Raw genomic sequence first — 21537 nt, forward strand, 5'->3', positions numbered from 1 at the left:
GAATAAAGATTCGTTTGTAAACACTTACCGCAGTACAATGCTCCAGATCGGGGTTAGAAGCGAGCAAAAGCTTGAGAACGGGCACATGTCCTTTCTCGACGGCAGTGTAGACGGGGGTTTTCTTTTCTTTCCCGGCCAGATCGACATCGACGTGCTTCTTCAGTAGGGTCTCCACTATGTTCTTGTGACCTCCTTTGACCGCATGTATCAGCGGCGTGTCTTTCGAGTGATCCTAAAATGCAAGGGAATGTCTGTACGAAAAACTTTAGCAGAAGTAGGCGTGGTTCCAAGTCCATGTTTTTTTTTTCTTGTGTGCAGTTTCAGGAATCGTGCAAAATATTTTAGGTGGAAAATCGTTCGACATTTAATTAAAGGACATGGTTTTAATTATAAGTGATTAAATATATCGTTACGACGAACAATCTAAACAGCCCGTATTTCTTGACAAACTAGAGCAGTCAATTTAGTTAGATCTAAATAACGTATTACATAACTAAATGCACGAAACAGTTTTATTACTGCAGCAGGTGGGTAGACGAGTTCACAATGCTTAGTTGTAGACCAATGTCAATGTCCTTTATCCATCTTGAGACATGAGGTAGAAGTCTCAATTGTATTATTGTACAGAACCCAGCGATATTACACATCGACCATTGGAAAGAGACACTCGGCTTATTTCGGCTTCGGAGTACGTTCTCTGTCGCACGAAACACTAACAGTCGGCTATCTGTTAGGACAGCATACTATTGCACTTAAACAACAACCGACAAACGTCATATCGGTAGTGTGCGACAGAGACAGATGCTATACGAAGCCGAAGTTAGCCGATTGCGTTAAACAAAGATCGATGTGCAATATTTATCGCGAGCACTGTATGACGGTTACGCCACCCTTGAAATCGAAACGCATGACTGATATGCGGAAGAAATAAAAACAGAACGGTGGTACCTCTGCCCAATGTATTAGCATATTTACACACAAGCGACAATAAAAAAAATACCTGAACATTAATATAAGCACCAGAGTTGATGAGAGCTAAGGCGATGTCAAAGTAGCCTTCCTTGCAGGCTATAGCGAGAGCGGTGTAGCCGTCCTTGTCTAAAGCATTTACGTTGGGCTTGTGTTCCAAGAGCATTTGGACGATCTCAAAGTGATTACCTATGAAAATACATCCTGAATACATTTATGGTTCGAAGAAGGTATATTTTTTATTCTTAAGGTAATATTTATAACACAAAATTTTTTTGGGATCTTTCACGAAATTGATGTTGAATTTAAGGACAATTTCAGGTTGCGTAATATGTAATTAAATTTATTTTAACGTTTATTTTTATATTGTTCTCAAATAAGATACAAGATTGTTTTTAAACGTACGTATTTTTATTAATTTTACTTTTTCCTATTAACCACTTCCATAATTTTATTTAGACAAACAAATTATAAGATTGTTATTAATGAAATACTTTTATGTGCGTAACGAGAAGAGCGTTATCGGGTGTTCACGTTTGAAAATCTTTAGTAATTTATCGACACTGTCACTGATGATGATTGCGCTGAGGTCGCCAAGTCGTCGGGCAGCTATAAATTATGAAAATAACGACTGTGACTCATCGCAACAATAGTTCTATGGTAATATTAGAGAATGGCAGCCTGTGAAGCAGCTGCATCATTATTTATGTTACTTTCGAATCGGCTACAGTTTGTTTACATCGCACCAGAGCCGGTGGACCTGTGGATACCTTGCGTGGCCTGAAGCAGCGGGGTCCAGCAGTACATGCCGGCGGTGTTGGGATCGGCCCCGGCGCGTAGCAGCGCGGCGCACGCCGTGACGTCACCGGCCCTCGCGGCCCACGTGAGCGCCGAGGTCGCGTACTTGTCGCACGAGTTAGCGCGCGCGCCCGCCGCCAGCAAGCGCGTCACGACGCCGCTGTGACGTCGCCCCGCCGCCCACACCAACGAGCTGGACACACGCAGACCCATCATAGTTTTACGAGCCTCATTTACGAATCATTAATCCTAACCTGTAAAGTGGCCGTCGATACAAGTTTACCATGTATTTTTCTTTGTTAACAAAAATGATTTCTTTCATTTAAGTAGTCTAAATCCAACAATCTTGAATTCAAACGCACTTCGTGTAAAGGTTTTATTAGAGCCCATAGACATAGCAACTTAAATGCGGTCCCTAATCATAAATAAACAAAATGTCCAAGTCTCAATTCCATCCCGAATAAAGTGTGGCTGAAGTAAGACGAACTCGTATTATACATTGTTTTTTTTTTTAAATATTTGGAAAGACTTTCATTCAAGACCTTATGGCCTAAATGTTTAGGTGTTAATACTTTTATGGCTTTATGCCACAATGGACTACATACACATATTCAGGTTATGTTTTTAAACATAATTGCGGTGTTTACTATGTGTGTATACTCGTATAATTTTAATAATCCCAATCGCTTTTATTAATATTTGACATTTAAGATTTGACTCGATGCATCTTAACATTTGACATGTTGTTGCTATTATACCATTGCATCTAAATGAATCTAATCTAGGCTTTATTAAGATTTCTATGGAATAATCCATAATTTGTCAATAAAAAAGTTCTGTGTAATTGTCGAAAGTATTTATATAAATATATTTTTAAGCCGTTAGCTTAACGTCCTGCGATTTACCCATTCTACAAGGGGACGCGCAGATCTTATGGGAACCATGATGTATTTGTTTAATTTTACCCAGTAATAAACATTTTAAACAAGCTACCCAAACACAAGGCCCCTAAATAATATTATGATGGCTAAGTGATCTCAGTAATTACAATTTACATTATGAAAAACTTATCTTCTTCAGTAGTGCGAACAACGAAATCAAGTCAACACACGAGACGGAAATGATATGCATTTGAAAAACCTGACGATTCGCCTTGAAATAATTCCGTCTTCATAAAAAGTTTAACGGAACCCGCAAGTTTGGCAGATTAATGTATGTAAATAATTACATTCTAAGGTCGAGGTCAATTCGTTTTTATTCAAGTCAATCATCCCGAGTGTTTGGGTTTTTTTGAACTTTCACTCTCAAGTGCTGGCAATCGATTTCTAATACAAAATCATTTAACATACATTTTTTTATGGCAAAGACTTACTTCATCATGAGTGGGTAGATAGAAATCTTCGTTTCCGAATGTGGAGGCTTTATCAGAATTTAGAATTTAGCACAAAATATATTCAAAATTCGATTGAAATTACGTGTAACGACATTTGAGGCCAAAAACAAGTGCCGAGTTAATCATAGATTACGCTAATTGCAACGATTAGCTACGTGTGACATCGTACGTTATGATTTACGTTGAGCTTGAAATGAACAGTTGTTAGAATCGTTGTAATTGATTCCAATTGATAAAACGATCGTTTTGATTTTGAGATCCCATCCCAAGTTGAAATACATTTTTTTTTATTGCTTAGATGGGTAGACGAGCTGACAGCCCTCCTGGTGTTAAGTGGTTACTGGAGCCCATAGACATCCACAACGTAAATGCGCCACCCACCTTGAGATATAAGTTCTAAAGTCTCAAGTAAGTTACAACGGCTGCCCCACCCTTCAAACCGAAACGCATTACTGCTTCACGGCAGAAATAGGTATATAGTTCAACATTGCCCAATTGATTATCTATTTTAGGAGCGAATTCTAAAACTTTAATTTTTCATGACGTTATCTCATTGAAAATGTTGTAGTAGGGTTTATTTTACTTAAGTCTCCTATCCAACATATACTAGAGTCGACTATTATCAAAGGCGGCAATCTGACTGTTGGACAATGATTGGTAAATCAGAAAAACGAATTATTGACTTTGTATTCCATCGGCAGTCACAAAACTCTTCGGAACGACATCGTAGATAAATAACAGGTTAACTATTAACCTTTATTTAATGCAAGTTTTGAACCGTATTCTTTGAAGGAGACGATTATATTCAAATCAATCTGTATTGACATATCAATAACATTTTTTTGTCCAAATGCACAGATTGCCACCTTTGATAATAGACGACTCACTAACCCTCTTTGCTAGTACTTAAGGCGAAGTAGCTTCTACAGTTAAAATGTAAGTAAGAAAATGAAATAGCGAGACTATAGGAGACTTCGGATATTACTTGATTAATGTAAGGACACTATATGAGGAAGACAGGGAAGTATTTACTTGCACGTGGTCGCCGGGTCGCGTCTTTATACTTTCCGATTCATAGGTAAACAAGTTCTCGCGTATCGTTTGGACAACAACTTTATTTGAAAACAATTAAATATGCAATTTCGAAAAGGGCACATCACTGAAAATGTAAAATGTTCGGGAAATTAAAAAAAACTTAAAATTTTCTAAAGCTGTGTAAAATTTAAAATATTAACTTTTGAGATATATTTTAGTGTTAATTAGGAATTGAAAATTACTGGAATTATTATAAAATGGGTGTAGGTAAGCCTCAAAACTACATGTACATGAAAAAACGTATTTGACAAAATATGCTACATGTGCCCTTTTCGATATTGCATATTCAATTACATTTTACAGTAAGAATACTCACTTGATGTTGTAGTTTCCATGTGCATGTACGTCGGCTCCCTTCTCCAGTAATAAAGCCACTACATCTTCATTACCTTTGTAAGAGGCCCACATGAGAGGAGTCCAGCCGCCCTAATAAGATTAATAAAAGTATTAATAATAAACATATTTAACTCTAAAAGTCCTCGGCGATAATAAATTTACAAATCTCACCTTCCACCTTGGAAGATGAGGTCGAAGCCTCAATCGAATTGTATATTCAATCTATGGATATTATATTTTTAGTATTGCTATTTTAAAATTTAAACAAAACTCTATGCTATAAAAGAGCTCATCGTTGAACGTTGAGTTCTGGAATAATAAGAATATTACGTTAAATATTCTTTGTACCGTAAGATTTTGGATATTAACCTCGTAAAAATATGTTATTTAATCGTAATTATATAAATAGTGTTTTGAACCGATCGATTATATAAAAACTTTTTTATGTCCTTCAAAGGCAAAGGAGTTCACGGCCTGATTCGAGTTGAATGGATATTGTAGAGCGTAGACAACATTACGTAACTGCCGTCAACCGTTTTGGAACATGAGGTTCAAACTCTCAATTGTAATATACACAGATCTTCTTTTACCTTACAATACTTTCTGGTTTGTAAGGTTGGAACCGCCTCGGGATTCGGGCACTGGCATAGTCGACTCTAATAAATCGAGCATCCCTGGGAGCCTCGATAGATTCTTAATATTCCTTTTTTTTTTCATTACTACAACAAAAGCCCTCCCGCTGCCTCCTACTTGCCTCGAACTGAGTCACGCATCAACAGGTTTGAAACAGGATAGTTCTATTTACGTTCAAGTTGAAGGTACTTTTAAGTTTAAACCTGTTCCAGGTAAATGCACAAGCGTGATGCACGACGTCAACTATAATCCAGTTAAACAAACAGCTTTACCATTTCCTGCCAGCATGTGAGAGCTGACGGGACGCATAATTAAGGCGTAAGCAAAGGTTTAACGCAGGTAACTAGCAAAAAAATATTTTTTTTTTAAACTGCACTTGCTTTTTTTTCTATTGCTTAGATGGGTGGAAGAGCTCACAGCCCACCTGGTGTTAAGTGGTTACTTGAGCCCATAGACATCTACGACGTAAATGCGCTACCCACTTTAAGATATGAGTTTTAAGGTCTCAGTATAGTTACAACGGCTGCCCCACCACCCTTCAAACAGAAACGCATTGCTGCTTCACGGTAGATATAGGCAGGGTGGTGGTACCCAGTCGCGCGGATTCACAAGAGGTCCTACCGCCAGTGATGAAAATCCATTTCTTTTGCTTCAAATGAGCCGTGAGAGGGGATACTCGGCACGGTTGTATTGTACATGGATGAGTAGGTGCAGTTACGCTTTAGCCAGATTTCGGAATGTGGATGTCAGTGACATCTTGGCAGAGATCCATATCAAGTATAAATATACTAATTTTGTGTACTCAGGCCGGAGCACATTTTGGTCATTGCTCTATTAGTATTTGGGTTAAAAATACACAATGCGTTTGCATTGATCGCCTTAAAAATATTGGAACATTAAAATTATCTTATCAATACATATTTTTCTTCTCACATCATACGTGAAGTATTTATTAGCCGCGTTATTCTTTTAGAAATTAATCATCTTGAACGCTTGCCATTAGTGTGATGCATACGTGTCAGTTTATATACATTATGACACAGAAGTCTCTAGACGACATTGAAAACAAAGATTAAACATTTGTTCTTCAGGGTTTTTACGTTATATTCGTGAAAATAAAACGTAAACAAATTAATAGAACTAGACGCTACAATACAATTCAAATCTCGAACACGCGTGTTTTGTTTTTCGCTTCAGTTTTATAAAGTTACAAGTCAAACACGATTCGCTTTGCTGGGCGGCTATCTTTGATTTAAATTTGATTCGATCGTTACTAAGCTTCACAGGATCACCCGCTAGACCAATATGAAGATATCATCAAAATCGGTGCGGCTATTTCGGAGTCTCTGACCAACATACGAATGTAAATCGATTTTTATATATTTTTTTTATTGCTGTATAGGCAGACGAGGAGCATACGGCCCACCTGATGGTGAGTGGTTACCGTCGCTCATCGACGTCAGCAATGCCAGGGGCAGAGCCAAGCCGCTGCCTACCAAATATATAGATAAATACATAGATGTAGATAGGATAAGTCCAAACAAATTTTGAGCTTACACAGTCTCTGGGGTCGACACGTGATTTTGCATCTAATAGCTCTCGTACAATGGGCAAGTACCCGCCGCGCGCTGCGAAAGCCAAAGGTGTCCACCCGTCAGCGTCGGCAGCACCCGCGTCCGCTCCCGCTTCCAGAAGTAAGCTGACCGCGTCCGTACGACCGTTCTCCGCAGCGACCATGAGTGATGTCGTACCATTCTGCATCACAAGAACACGATTTTTTTTTATTGCATATATAAGTGGACGAGCTCACAGCCCACCTGGTATTAAGTGGTTACTGGAATCCATAGACATCCACAACGTAAATGCGCCATCCACCTTGAGATATAAGTTCTAAGGTCTCAAGTATAGTTATAGCGGCTGCCCCACCCTTTAAGCTGAAACGCATTCACGGCAGAAATAGGCAGAGTGGTGGTACCCACCCGCGAGGACTCACAACAGGTCCTAACACTAATATTAATTAATTACCAATCTTCTAGAAGATTATCATAAAACCAAGAAATTAAAATAAATTTAAATATTATGTTCCCTGTCGGCAATTACTTCATTTTATTGCTATCTATATTAATAGAAAACATTTCTTAAAGGAGGACAATCAACTGGTTTCCGGTAGTCATTACAATTTATTAATTGTTTACAGCTCACAGTACATTGTCATTTATTGCATTTGAATAGATAATTGACATAAAAAGTGAAAACCAAAGGAAAAACTAATCACGGGACATTTTATGATGTAAAGTGCCTATACTGTATACATGCTTAAGCAAACAAAAAATCATAATATTATGTTTACTGGAATGTGATGTCATGAGAATATAGCCAGATATTATGTACATATGTCGAACGCTGCACAAAACGTGTATTAAACAATTGCATTACTTAAAACCGGTAGGTAATAAAGAAAATTATAGCATCTGAGAGATATTAAGGAAAATATTTACTAACAGTGCTTAGAATCTTCAGGGTTACCTTGGAATCATATTCTTAATACAGTTCACGAATGAAATAATTGTTTAATGCACAAAGATATGATTGTATAAACATTTTACATCCTATCCTTATATATTTTCCCAGTTATCTCGGATAACTGATGTCAAACCCTTTTGATACCAAAAACATACACTGCATGCGCAAAAAAAATGGGATATGTGCACTATCGGGTTTAAGCTTATAAGAAGTTTACTTAAATATTTTTGTTGTATAGTACATTTTTTTAATAATTAAAAACAAGGAAACAGCAATTTTCTGTAAAAATTAGAGAATTCTGTTTCTGTTTTTACAACCATACCAAGATATATTTCAGTTTAAAATAGCAGAGATGATATAAAATTTGTACTGCTCGTGTTAAAAATGAATTAATCACATCATTATTATGTCACATCGAAAAATCGCGTATTAAGCGACTGACAGAAAATGGTTTGCAATTTTGCAGTGGTTTATCGCAAGGTTGTCCCGAATTATTATAATTAAATTAATTATAGGTAAACAGGCATATAACTATAACAGGTTGGCTAAATAGAAGAATAACACCACCGATAGTTTGTGCTGAATTAGGTGCGTCCCACAGTAAATAGCAGTCGGTATCAGCAGTGAACAGAGGCTGAAAAGACGCCAGACATTGGCAATGTTCTTCTATAGGGTTTAGCCCGAAAGAAAAGCGGAATCACGTTCATTGTAGTGATGAATCCAACTTTAAATTATTTGAATAGGGTCGGCATTGACGAATGGACATCAAGTTTGAAAATTGCACGACATCTTGTACCGTCTGTAAATCATATATTAATTTCTTTTGGTCTAGGGCAGGCAGTGGGAACTACCGCGGAACTATCATTTACAAAAGATCCTGGTAGCATGAAAAAGAACCTAGCAAAAACCTTTATTCATACTACGCCACCACCCTCTGGACTGTAGATCGAGGTTTGAAACTAGAAGACGATAACTTTTCGAAACATGGCTTCATTATTATACCTATATCTTTACAAAGTGTTCGGAAAATAAGCAATTCGACGATATTATTACTTAATTTATACTAAGCTGGATTATTCCGACCGACCCAATGGCCAGAATTCAAACTAGTACATTTTGAGTTTTTTTTTATTCTACCTATGCTGATGGCCTCGAGAGGCTATTTCAGCTTCTGCTTGACGTGTAGGTGAGCTCACAGGGCTCAAACCGGAGTATCGCTAACACTGGTCCTAGCAAAAGCAGTGCTTCGAAGAATCTACCACCGGATCGGAAATGCGAGTCACTGAGAAGATCCGGCGAGAAACTCAGTGGGCTGTTTTGAGTGGGATGTGCTTGATCGAAGGTTTATTTATTTATTTATTTATTGCTTAGATAGGTGGACGAGCTCACAGCCCACCTGGTGTTAAGTGGTTACTGTAACCCAGATATTTACAACGACTGCCCTATCCTTCAAATAGAAACGCATTACTGCTTCACGGCAGAAATAGGCGGGGTGGTGGTACCTACCCGTGCGGACTCCCAAGAGGTCCTACTAGTCATTACGCAAATTGTAATTTAGCGGTACCGATTTTATTTTTTTAACTTCTCGACATTGGTTACAAATTTCTTTAGATTCTGCTTTATATCTCAATTAAACTCGCAACAAAATTTTACTTCTGTGTCAGAAGATTTTTTTTATGTGTATAAGTTTCGATACACTATAGCGCCCTACTATAAGACTGTATTCCGAGATACATTTTATAAATTACTATACGACATTAAATTGTCAGTATTATTAGAGGCAATGGTTATTGTGGAATGAAATAAAATGAACGTGTGGAATGTCATTGTGTCGTCACTTATAAATTCTTAAAATTGTTTAACCAACAAGAAAAAATAATCTGAAACTATAAACAACGAATAGCTGATAAAAAAATATTTAAAAACGAGATATTTACAAAAAACATATTGAAAATTCTTATATTCATTCAAGCCAACACTATGCGGCGATTTTCTCCTGTGGAAAAAAAAAAAAAAAAAATGCGTAGTATTTATTGGCCGGATATTAACGAATTGTTTTCGTCATAGTAAATCAACATGTTGTTGTCATTGGCAAAAAATTTGGCGTCGCAAGGTTTTTTTTATACGTTATCATAACATTATACAATGAAAACAAACAACCTTAATCCGAATTTATTTATCGATTAATTAGGCGATATAATACGATATGTGTCATGATTCAATTAAAACAACTACCCTTCTTTATTGATCGAAAATCTGATATCGATTTCAAGCTAGCTATATACCTAGTCACGTCATAAGTATTGTCACACAGTAAAAACTTTTCTTTTAGAATGCTGGCCACAAAAAAGTTTATTGAATTCGAATTTCGAATTGTGCATGAAAATAAAAATGTATACTTTTAGAATTTTACTCATTTTTAAATATGGAGTGGACGCTTAAAGAAGACCGTGTTGCAGTTATTGCGTTGCATCGTTGCGGTTACGCGCCAATTCAAATTTTTAACATAGGTACTGAAAAATTTGAATATAACCAAAAGATTCGTTTATCGTACCATCGTCCGATACAATGAAGACTCTAGTGTAGATTACAGGTCAAGAAGTAGTCGCCCTCGGTCTGTTAGGACTCCAACAGTGATAAAAGCTGTGAAGGCGCGAATTCAAAGAAATCCCAAACGTAAGCAGAAACTGTTGGCCCTTCAGATGGGGTTAAGCAGAACCATGGTAAAAAGGGTGTTAAATGAAGACTTAGGGCTTCGGGCATATCGAAGAAAAACAGGACATCGTCTGAATGCTCGTCTAATGGACCTGAGACTGAAGAGATGCCGCGCTTTGTTGAAGCGGTACGCGGGAAAAAAATATCGGGAAATTCTTTTTTCGGATGAAAAAATTTTTACCGTAGAAGATAGCTACAGCAAACAAAATGATAAGGTGTACGCACACAGTAGTGAAGAAGCGAGCAACCGTATTCCGCGTGTCCAACGAGGTCATTTTCCATCCTCGCTCAGGGTATGGTTGGGAGTTTCTTATTGGGGCTTAACAGAGGTACATTTTTGTGAGAAAGGTGTAAAAGCGAATGCAGTTGTATATCAAAATACAGTCCTGACGAACCTTGTGGAACCTGTTTTCCATACCATGTTCAATAACAGGCACTGGGTATTCCAACAAGATTCGGCGCCAGCTCATAGAGTGAAGAGCACACAAGACTGGCTGGCGGCGCGTGAAATCGACTTCATCCGGCACGAAGACTGGCCCTCCTCCAGTCCAGATTTGAATCCGTTAGATTAAAAGATATGGCAACACTTGGAGGAAAAGGCGTGCTCAAAGCCTCATCTCAATTTGGAGTCACTCAAGACATCCTTGATTAAGGCAGCCGCCGATATTGACATGGACCTCGTTCGTGCTGCGATAGACGACTGGCCGCGCAGATTGAAGGCCTGTATTCAAAATCACGGAGGTCATTTTGAATAAACTTTAGTGTCATAAGAATCTATGTTTTGTTAAGTTCATTTTGGTATATGAATGGTTACATAATGAATAAACTTGTTTCAATTATTTTACATTAAACATGTGACAGAATTTATGACCTGACTAGGTATGTACGTGTATGATATTAACTTTTTGTTTTGTTTCAGAGGCAATTATAAAAAACAGATAACAAACTTCTGAATAACTTTTCTTGAGACTGCTTTTTCTACTTAATAAAATTGTGATTAGATTAGGTATCTGTATTGCTTTGTTTTCTTTCCTTAACAACTTAAATAACCAACTAGTCTGGTTCTTATCTTTTACCAGACGGTTGGAAGGAGTCGCGCCCCATTTGATGGATACCAGATCTCATAGGCGTCAGAAATTATATCCCGTCAGTCACCTCGAGATATAGAATCGAATTTTCGATTCTATTGTATAACGCCTGTCCCGGGCTTCGAACCGGAACGCATAACAGTTTTGCGGCATAAATAGGCAGGTGGTGCTTACCAGCGCGGGATCACATTACTCTCTACCATCGGAAATTACGCAAATTTAGAAATTTTATGTATTTAATTACATATTGTTGTTGCATCATTGAGGAAAACGTTCTTAAGCACGTAATAAGCAAGTTAAAAATGATCCCTGTCTGCGATATTTGGAACCAGGCACAATCGAATCGCTCGCTCCGAGTAGGTACAAACAACGGGCGCCTTATCCTTTAGGTGATAATGACTTCACACGAATATTCTGTATCTAAGTTGTTCTAGTCCATAAAACAATTATTTCCATACGTTTCTTACGCTCATATCTATACTAATATATAAATCTACAGTATTTTTTACGGATGTTCCGTTATAACTACTGCACCATGCATCCGATTAACTTGAAACTTGGTATCCATGTAGAAAATACATGTACTTAATGGATAGGCTAATATTTATATGAGTGTTGGGCTCCCTAACAATAATGGCAATAAATAATAATGTCAATTTTAAACGCGCAGCGAAGCGGGCGAATGTGTGTACTATAATTTTACGTACATTGAACATTGTGTTTCTATTAATTTAACACTCACCTCATCTTTGTCGTCGATGTTGACATTTTTGTTGTTCGCAAGATACTGCTGAAGTTCACTAACGTTCTCACTATTCACCAACTGAGAAAGGGTCCTGAAGCACGCGAGAGACACCATCGACTCGCTGCGGTGGAGGCTCTATACAAACAAAATTAAGATGCTGTAGTTACTGTTACACATTTTACGACGACGCTCGCCTGATTTTATCGGCAAAATTAATACGAAAAATATTGTTTTAATCACCAAAAAATTACGACGTTTCTTGTAAAAAAGAATTTTTTTAAATACATTAGAACACCAATAGAATTCCGCAAAGGCTCTCATTTTTAAATGACAATTTATAATGGTTATCTCAGTTACAAATCACACACATGCACAGCCGGCGGTTCAATTAAAATGTATTAGGAAATACATATTTGTGAGAAATATGCGATTTTTTTATTTCTTTCCACGTGACAAACAAAAACCAGTTCGAGCAATCAAACATTTTTAAAACTGCTTTGAACAAGGTAACACGAACACACGTTGAGGAAAGATCAAGCGAACTTATAGAGTTTTAGTTTCTAAAAATTCAGTATTAATTAATGAGGCTCCAGATGATAAAATTGAATTTTAGATTCTCGTTTGCGAACAAAATTAATTATTAATGTTTTCACCTCGATCGGTTGCAGACTCCAACGTAACATGGTAGGTTTGGCAACCATTAATATTATTTTTTAACAAAACTATCGTTCTGCCTTAGTGATGATAAACAATAATGTAGAATTATTGTCAACGGCACATGCAAACGTTCACACGACTCGGTTCGCAACTAACACTGAACATAATTTATATTTTATAGATATAATGATAACGGGTATCGCAAGGTAGCCCAATAAAGTACGCATTATAATGTTTGGAGTAAACCGATTTTACGTGGCAAATTTTGAACAATATAATGATTTTATAACATACGCAACCACAAGCGTGAGCTTGCAATTTAATGTGCGCTTTAAAAAAATGACTTTTAATATGTTTTTCAATAGATCTAAATGGAACACTAGAACCCTAGCTTATCTCATACACAGATTAACGTGCCCAAACGCAAAAACAATTAGTCTGTCAACAATTTAATTTATTAAATTAATTAAATGATATACGATTTAGATAATCTGCGCTATTATTAGCTTTCTGTATGGTATGCTTTTCATTATTATGTAATTAATATAACTAACATAACATTTATTACATAAAAACATTGAAAGGACACTAAATTTTAGATAACCGAAAATCACTTGTTAGACTTACGTTTTTATAGGCATGCTCTAGGTATTGCTGGAAATGCTCTCATTGGGGAAAACTAAGTTTTTTTTTGTCATACGTGCATTGAGCAGTTTTTGCATCATGCAAAGCTGCAGGTTAATGATAATGCAATAAACACAAAACTTTCATCGTAAAACATATCACAAGAAACACATCATGTTCACACTTGTATCTTTCATTGCGCAGACCGTGTTGGAGTGACGTCGCAATGCGAATCCATGGAATGCTGCGAAGCCATGACTGAAACGACGGTGGTGCTCTCCGGGCGGGGCAGTCACGGTGAACCGGGGAACGCTGAGGTGGGGTCCGGCTGAGACAGGTCCCGGACTTTCTGAATTACCGCCGATTTGCAGATGAAGGAACGAAGGCCGACGTCTTTTGTTATGCTGCATCGGAAGTGACAGCATAGAACCTGCGAAGCTGTTACTTTTAGCACGTGGTGGCGGCGTTAGTTCTTCAGTTACGTCTGGCTTGGAGATATCCGATCCTGAACAATTCTCCGAGTCCGAAGATGTCGGTGATTCTTTGACAACTTCTAATACTGAACCCTTATCTGACGCCGTAGATGGAGGTCTCGATACATTTTTTTGTTTGTGTATGTTTGCAATGAGGCATCGTATATGCACGTATTCGTTGTCACTTCCATTTGGATCGGGTATATGCGGGGGTAGAGACATATTGTCTCAATTTCCCGCATAATACTACGAACGCTACGCACCGCTCTTGTTACAGATTAGTGAATGTGAGAAACGAGTAGCAAGAATTGTATCGCGTTGGGCGGTTACTATTTAGAGCGCGGCGCGTCGCGGCGTCACTATAGGCGGGCGGAGGGCGGTCGCAAGTGTGAATGAATGAATTGTTACGTACAAGGGAGTATGTGCTGTAGGTCCGCAACGAGATTCGTTTGAGGATAGCGGTGGCAGTACGGTGAACGGTTCGCTCCGGTGGCAGCATATCGCGCGGTGTCCGATCAGACTATGTCGGCGTATCGGCGTCAGAGAGGTCAACGCTGACTTGAAACCCTCCCCGCCGCTAGGTTCCCATCATGCACGTTTTACATCCTCAACATGAAGCCTTCTTACTCATTTTTGTATTTGAATATTATTAGTTAGCGAATAACATATTTGGACGTCGCAAAGTTTAATATAAAACGTATGTGGGTGAACTCCATTGTGTTATTTAGGTAAAATGCATTTTATTAAAATTCGCAACTGACTTAATAGGTAATTATAATATTAACATAATTAATAGACTTCTCAAGTATAATAATTAAGTAAGTATTTATGCGTTGTTTTGTTACTCAAGACTTATTCTCCACACTCGGCTGCACGTTGCGGTTACCGGGGAACACAAATCTATCTACAATTGAAGATTAAAACATAATATACTATATGCACGTATTCTCTCTTCAAACGGTTTCAATTGTATAATAAACATTAGATTTACTTTATTTAAAAATAAACTTGCAAGTTTATTTTGTTTATTTAGTCCGTTGGATCTCTCCCTGTGTGTTATCCACGTCTGCAGTTAAAGTTAAATAATGAAACCGGTTGACGTTCTTGCAATAAGAAGATTAAGTAGGTACATTGAGGTGAAGATTCGCATTACGAACAGAATAAAAGTATTAACGGAATACAGGATTGACAGTATGAATTTTTTGAAACATGCTTTCATTTTTTTTTTTTTATTGCTTTGATGGGTCAACGATCTCACAGCCCACCTGGTATTAAGTGGTTACTGGAGCCCATAGACATCTACAACGTAAATGCGCCACCCACCTTGAGATATAAGTTCTAAGGTCTCAGTATAGTTACAATGGCTGCACCACCCTTCAAACCGAAACGCATTACAGCTTCACGGCTGAAATAGGCAGGGCGGTGGTACCTACCCGTGCGGACTCAAGAGGTCCTAGCACCAGTAAAAATCACATCAGTATCACGTACCTATTCGATTTTTTTACGAACATCACTATTGTTCATTCACCAATCATGTTCATAATGAAGCCTAGCGTACGTAGTGACGTCGAACAACGTTATTATCTACAATCAATATTTTTCAAAAGCTAATAAAACGAACGTTTTTTTTATGACGTACACATAATATATATATATAAAGAAATAAAATTGTTCTGTTTGTCCTTGTTTTTATGTTGTTTAAAATACAGTTACTTGTCCGCGTGTTCTTATAGCTATGTAGGTTCTTATATGTAGGTATTGGCGCTCGAAGCATTTCCAAGAAATACCGTACTATATAAACCAATATTTTTTTTATTGTCGATGCGATTGTTCGAGCGTGACGATTTACGACTACACCGTGAAACGAGTTTCGCTTGCGCTGCACAAACATAAAATGTTTTTTTTTGTATCAGTTTAATTACATAATATTGGAATAAAACATCTGGATTTTACATAAAGTATATCTGATAATGAGAAGTCATATTTTGGTACAAAAGATGTGGCGCCGTAGACCAAAGTACAATTATGCATTTTTGAATTTTCTTAGAAAAAGACAATTATAAAATTGTGGTGTTCAATTTTTTTTTTTTTACTATTTGGGTAGGTGGACTAGCTCACGGTCCACCTGGTGTTAAGTGGTTACTGAAGCTCATAGATATCTACACCTTGAGATAAGAGTTCTAAGCTCGGTTTAACAGTACAACGGCTGTCCTACCCTACAGACCGAAACGCATTACTGCTACACGGCAACACGGAATCAGGCAGGGTGGTGGTGACTAACCGAGCCGGTTCACAAGACGACCTACCACCAGTATAAATTGATCGCTTCTCTAAAAGAGCTTCTAAAAACCCCAAAAAATGTTTCGAATTGTAAATATACTCGTATAGGTCTAACATTGGGTGTTATTTATAAAGATACAAATTTTCTACGGAACTGATAGCTCAGGAATATATTCCAGTGAACTGAAAATCAAAGAAAATACGTATTATATAATATAAGTGCAAGTGTTATTTTATTAAGAGCTAATTGGATAAACTCTGAATTGTAGATTATTATTTGGCGGCACATGCGCAAAAAACTTTATGTAATTATTTGAATAAGGAACGGAAAATTGGATTTTTTTGTTCCGTATGATGAATGATAATAGATGTACAATTTATTATATCTAAATGAATTTAATGATTCACAATACCAGAGTTTAGATTATTATACATTTAAATAACTTTTTTAATATATTATATTAAGTATAATTTCAAAGTGTGTACATGGTACTATGGAGATATAAATATCTCAGTCGATATTTAACACTAATCATACCAACACTTACTGGTAGCTATTTCTACCATAGTAGGTAGATAACGGTATACGACAAGTATTACTTAAAATAATAGAAATAATAAAATAGAAGTCGTCGTGGCCTAATGGATAAGACGTCCGGTGCATTCTTGTTGAGCGATGCACCGGTGTTCGAATCTCAGACGCGTACTAATTTTTCTAATGAAATACGTACTCAACAATTGTTCACGATTGACTTCCACGGTGAAGGAATAACATCGTGTAATAAAAATCAAACACGCAAAAATTATAATTTGCGTAATTACTGGTGGTAGGACCTCTTGGGAGTCCGCACGGGTAGGTACCACCGCCCTGCCTATTTCTGCCGTAACGCAATGTAATGCGTTTCGGTTTGAAGGGTGGGGCAGCCGTTGTAACTATACTTGAGACCTTAGAACGTATATCTCAAGGTGGGTGGCGCATTTACGTTTTAGATGTTCTTGGGCTCCAGTAACCACTTAACACCAGGTGGGCTGTGAGCTCGTCCACCCATCTAAGCAATAAAAAAAAAAAAAAACAAAACAAAAATAATTTAACTGTAGATTAATTGGTAAGAAAAAGCCATGAAGTCAAATGTGCCAAAGCAATAAGATGCTACGTGCATTTTTAATGCAAAAGTTCAAAATGGGTAATTTGACCCGTTATGGTATGTTTAGTGTTAAATGTAAAAACAAACATCGTTTGCTTAATCTGGACGAAGCATGGACGTAATAGGGGGCGTGAGGGGTGGTCTTATCCTAAATAGCTGAAATCAATAATTTGTAGCATGCCAATGAAATAATTACTCCTATTCCTTTCTTGTACGATCTCCAACTTAATCCAGGCTACCTTGTCGTTCCCGATCGGCAGTGTATCGCGTTCCGATTCGGCAGTCTGGTCCTGACCCAGCGGGGTGTCCCGGAACACCAGCGGCATCGCCCGGGCGGCCTGGTAGGGCCGCCGTGCCGCGGAGACCGGCGTCGTTGGTCGTCGACTATCGCCTCGACGACCCGTAGGTCGGGCGTCCTCGGGGTGTCGCCGCGAGTCTGGTCGTATTATTGACTGCGAGAACCCCCTTACTCTGACCGGGTTCTGACCCCAGACGGAGATCGGAAGTTGGGTGTAAGAGTGCAGGGGAGCGTTTAGTGCGATAGGGCACTAAAACGACCTTGGGCCTGCAGTCTGCTCTCAACATCTGACGATCGTCAAGTCCCAAGAACCCAGCGCACCCCCTAGGCGCGGGGTACTCGTAGGTTCGGCCCGAAAAAAAAGGCTACCTTGTCATTGAGAGGTCACAGGAATTAAGCAAAGAGAGAATTGATAGTTCTAAAAATAAATAGTGTCCGAATTCTGTACCTCGATTAACACAGCATCGTTTGCAGTATCTCTCACGAATTTGTAGTACGGAAAAATGCTTCCATAGCTTCTTGGAACGCGCAACGCGAGCATAAGGGGACGCCGCTCGACCGTCGAACTGGAGCCGGGCGTCTCTTGACGTGTTGACATAATTTCACAACAATGCAAACACCGATACGACCAACGTTAACACAATTACTAGTCCGGACATACTTAAAGCGATACATAGTGTGCTGCCATGTCCACATTGAAGCTGAGACAGATTTCACTTAGCGCCAGATCCGCTAACCACAGAGCCAAATGAACGCGGGTAGTTAGTTAAACGAGTCGACAAACGAAAATGTGGTCTGTCACGAAAGCGACCGGCGAGTGTTATTTAGTAGATAAGATGTTTATTGAATACATTTTATAGCTGCGTAAGGACCCTTATCGGACTTATCAGTGTGTTTGTAAGTTCATTCTTGGATGTAGCGGTTGTGTGTGTTAGATATTGTAATGATATCCATAACGTAAATCCTTAATACTGTGACATAGTTTGACGTTATGTTATGTTGGTATTAGGTTTTTTTTTGCTTAGATGGGTGGACGAGCTCACAGCCCACCTGATGTTCAGTGGTTACTGGAGCGCATAGACATCTTCAACGTAAATGCGCCACCCACTTTGAGATATAAGTTCTAAGGTCTCATTATAGTTATCATTATTCACGTTAACATAGTTTACACACGTTATCATAGTAACATTATTGACGGCTACTCCATTTTAACAGGTATCGAAATTATATTAATACGCTTTTATTAGCTTCAGACGTATGTATGTTAATATGTAACGGAATCTTTGAACATGATTTTGACCCCCTTCAAAACGTCAGATTAACTCGAAATTTGGCATACTTATTAAGGAATGATGACAATTCAATATATAACAAAAAATTTGAAAAAATTGAAATTCAACTAAAAAATGAAAAATAAATAATAGTTTAAAAAAACTAAAAAAAAATACGTTTTATAGAAAATCCAACTAAAAAATAGTTTTTTTTTTATTTGAATTAAAAACAGTGTGCAAAATAGTGTTTTTATTTAACAACGATAATATTGTCATGGTAGTCTGTCGTCTCCTATGGCTATTACGATATGGGGTTACTAGCTTATAATCCAACAGATTAACAGTCACTATTCTCAGCTTATTTATAACATGCTTTTATTAGCTTGACCTGCATCGTATCAGGGATCCGTGATAATACAATAAATTTATTACTTCTGACTAATCATAATAATCCTAATCCTGGACAAAGATCACCAGTATAAAACAAAAACCATTTAATCTTTACTTCGATTTGTTTTTTGTTTTGTTTCTGTCGTTTTTAAACAATATTTCCTTATTATGTATATTTTCTGATTTCATTTACTCATACTAAACAACAAAATAATAAACCTATTTCGAATATTAGTAAAACTGTCCGAATTCAACTTCTGTAGGGAATCTTCGAAAAAAAATCTGTTGAAATTAATTAATATATTACATTAAAACAATTATGTACAACACATTAATACAGCTGAAGCTAATAAGTGTGTTAAGAAAGAGAAGTGTCTTACGGACACCCAGTTAGAATCGAGTTCTTTTTGCTATATCTTTTTTTTTGTGTTTGTATTAAGTAATAATTCAATTTAAAAAAGGTAAATAAAAGAGTTAGTATAAAATAATTGAGGAATCTTAAATTGTTTATAAATAACGTGTGATTATTTTCTGGCATATTAGTGAAAAAAACGCTATTTTATTATTTATTACATATACACATATATTCTCAATATTATAATAATAAATCATGACGCATCATGCAATTTCTGCACTATACATGATCGCCATCTAGCGGTAAAACCAAGTAACAAGTGACAAAGTTAACAAAACATCGACGTTCGACGTCGAACCATGAAGTAATTTATCTTTTTAAAAAGCAAATTTATTATACTCAGTGCATCATAGATGGCGCTGACAACAACAATTTACGGTTCGTGACCAACAATGGATATTGTAAATAAAATGTTGTACACCTTACATATTGATATAGCACCTACAATAAACAAAATGACATATTTTGTGCTATCTAATTTATGACATGTTCATAATAATTAAACTTTGAGGTTTTTTGAACGTTTTTCAGACAAAATGTTTATCTAACATATTGTCACAAGTGTATTATTATCACGTCGCGACGTTTCATCTGTAACTGTAGTGATTGAACGTGACGGATGCTGATTTATCACCGCCTATCATTATTATGAGTTATTCTACAAAGTCAATTTCATGCAACAAAGACAACAATGAACAGAATGCAGCTTTGGTGGATAGTCTAGAATTAGCGCACGTTAATAAAACGAGCATCTATTGTGAGGTTTAAATCATTTTCCTTTTTTTTTTAAAGTAAATACTAATACCGCGAAGTGCGTAACTGACTGCTACTTGATTTAAAGTTTTAGATTATGTATTTACGACATTTATTAGATATTTATACGATATTTAAATTTATGTTTTTTTTTTTTCTATAGCACGTCAACGCACTGGGTATTTATAGAACAGTATCGTGACTGACAGGCAGGAGGATGCTCCTGGAGTATTATAGAGGTGCGTTGAAAAATGAGTTCTTAATCCGACGAAAATTATAAAGTTTGGTTTGGTATATATCAATGAAATTTAGTTTTTTTATATGAATTTAATACATATACGAGTGTTGAAACTTAGAAGATTGAAGTTTTAATTATATTGCTATATTAATGAGCATCAATCGTGCACCAAGATTTAATTTTTTATTGCTTAAATAGGTGGGCGAGCTTACAGCCCACCTGATGTTAGTGGTTTCTGGAGCCCATAGACATCTACAACGTAAATGCCGCCACCCACCTAGAGATATGGGTTCTCAGGTCTTAGTATAGTCACGACAGCTGCCCCACCCTTCAAACCGAAACGCATTACTGCTTCACGGCTGATATAATATGTAGGGTGGTGGTACCTACCCGTACGGACTCACAAGAGGTACTACCACCAGTAATTACGAAAATGACTTTGCGGGTTTAATTAAAAAAAAAAAGAAAATAAATGCATTTTAATTATAAATTTATCACGCGTGAAATTATTGCGTGTCGCACCTTGCCTAATACGGTCGTCGTCATTAATGTTCACACATGAGGTGTGTGAAGATCACTCACGCCGCAGCGTTGAACACGCAGGTATGTAGTAGGCATTTCGTTCGTCCGTGTGTGAACGGAAGTGTAAATTGTTATCTTGACATTATACAAAAAGATTACGTACGTTGCGAAATTTT

At 37.3% G+C, this 21537-nt stretch overlaps 1 protein-coding gene and 1 long non-coding RNA gene across 5 annotated transcripts in view; one reads left to right on the forward strand and one right to left on the reverse strand.

Annotated features, from left to right (window-relative positions):
- LOC101741683 (kinase D-interacting substrate of 220 kDa B) overlaps positions 1–21537 on the reverse strand; it is a 59168-nt gene that overhangs the window by 22349 nt on the left and 15282 nt on the right. For 2 of the 4 annotated variants that reach the window (XM_012693989.4, XM_021350797.3), the window contains exons 2-7: positions 12293–12430; positions 6782–6979; positions 4572–4681; positions 1740–1960; positions 1001–1158; positions 29–232 (exon numbers count right to left, since the gene is read on the reverse strand). In XM_012693989.4, coding sequence (XP_012549443.1) covers positions 29–232; positions 1001–1158; positions 1740–1960; positions 4572–4681; positions 6782–6979; positions 12293–12409 — 1008 coding nt within the window. In that variant the 5' untranslated portion in view covers positions 12410–12430. Of the gene's footprint in view, positions 1–28; positions 233–1000; positions 1159–1739; positions 1961–4571; positions 4682–6781; positions 6980–12292; positions 12431–12948; positions 14285–18220; positions 18597–21537 lie in introns of those variants that run through there. The other 2 variants (XM_012693988.4, XM_004930474.5) reach the window with 2 other exon arrangements.
- Positions 20331–21329, forward strand: LOC134199504 (uncharacterized). Its single transcript, XR_009974016.1, has 2 exons — positions 20331–20605; positions 20765–21329. It is a non-coding gene; the product is annotated as an uncharacterized LOC134199504 (long non-coding RNA).

The sequence above is a fragment of the Bombyx mori genome, chromosome 10, assembly GCF_030269925.1.
Source record: "Bombyx mori chromosome 10, ASM3026992v2".
NCBI classification, from domain to species: Eukaryota; Metazoa; Arthropoda; class Insecta; order Lepidoptera; family Bombycidae; genus Bombyx; species Bombyx mori.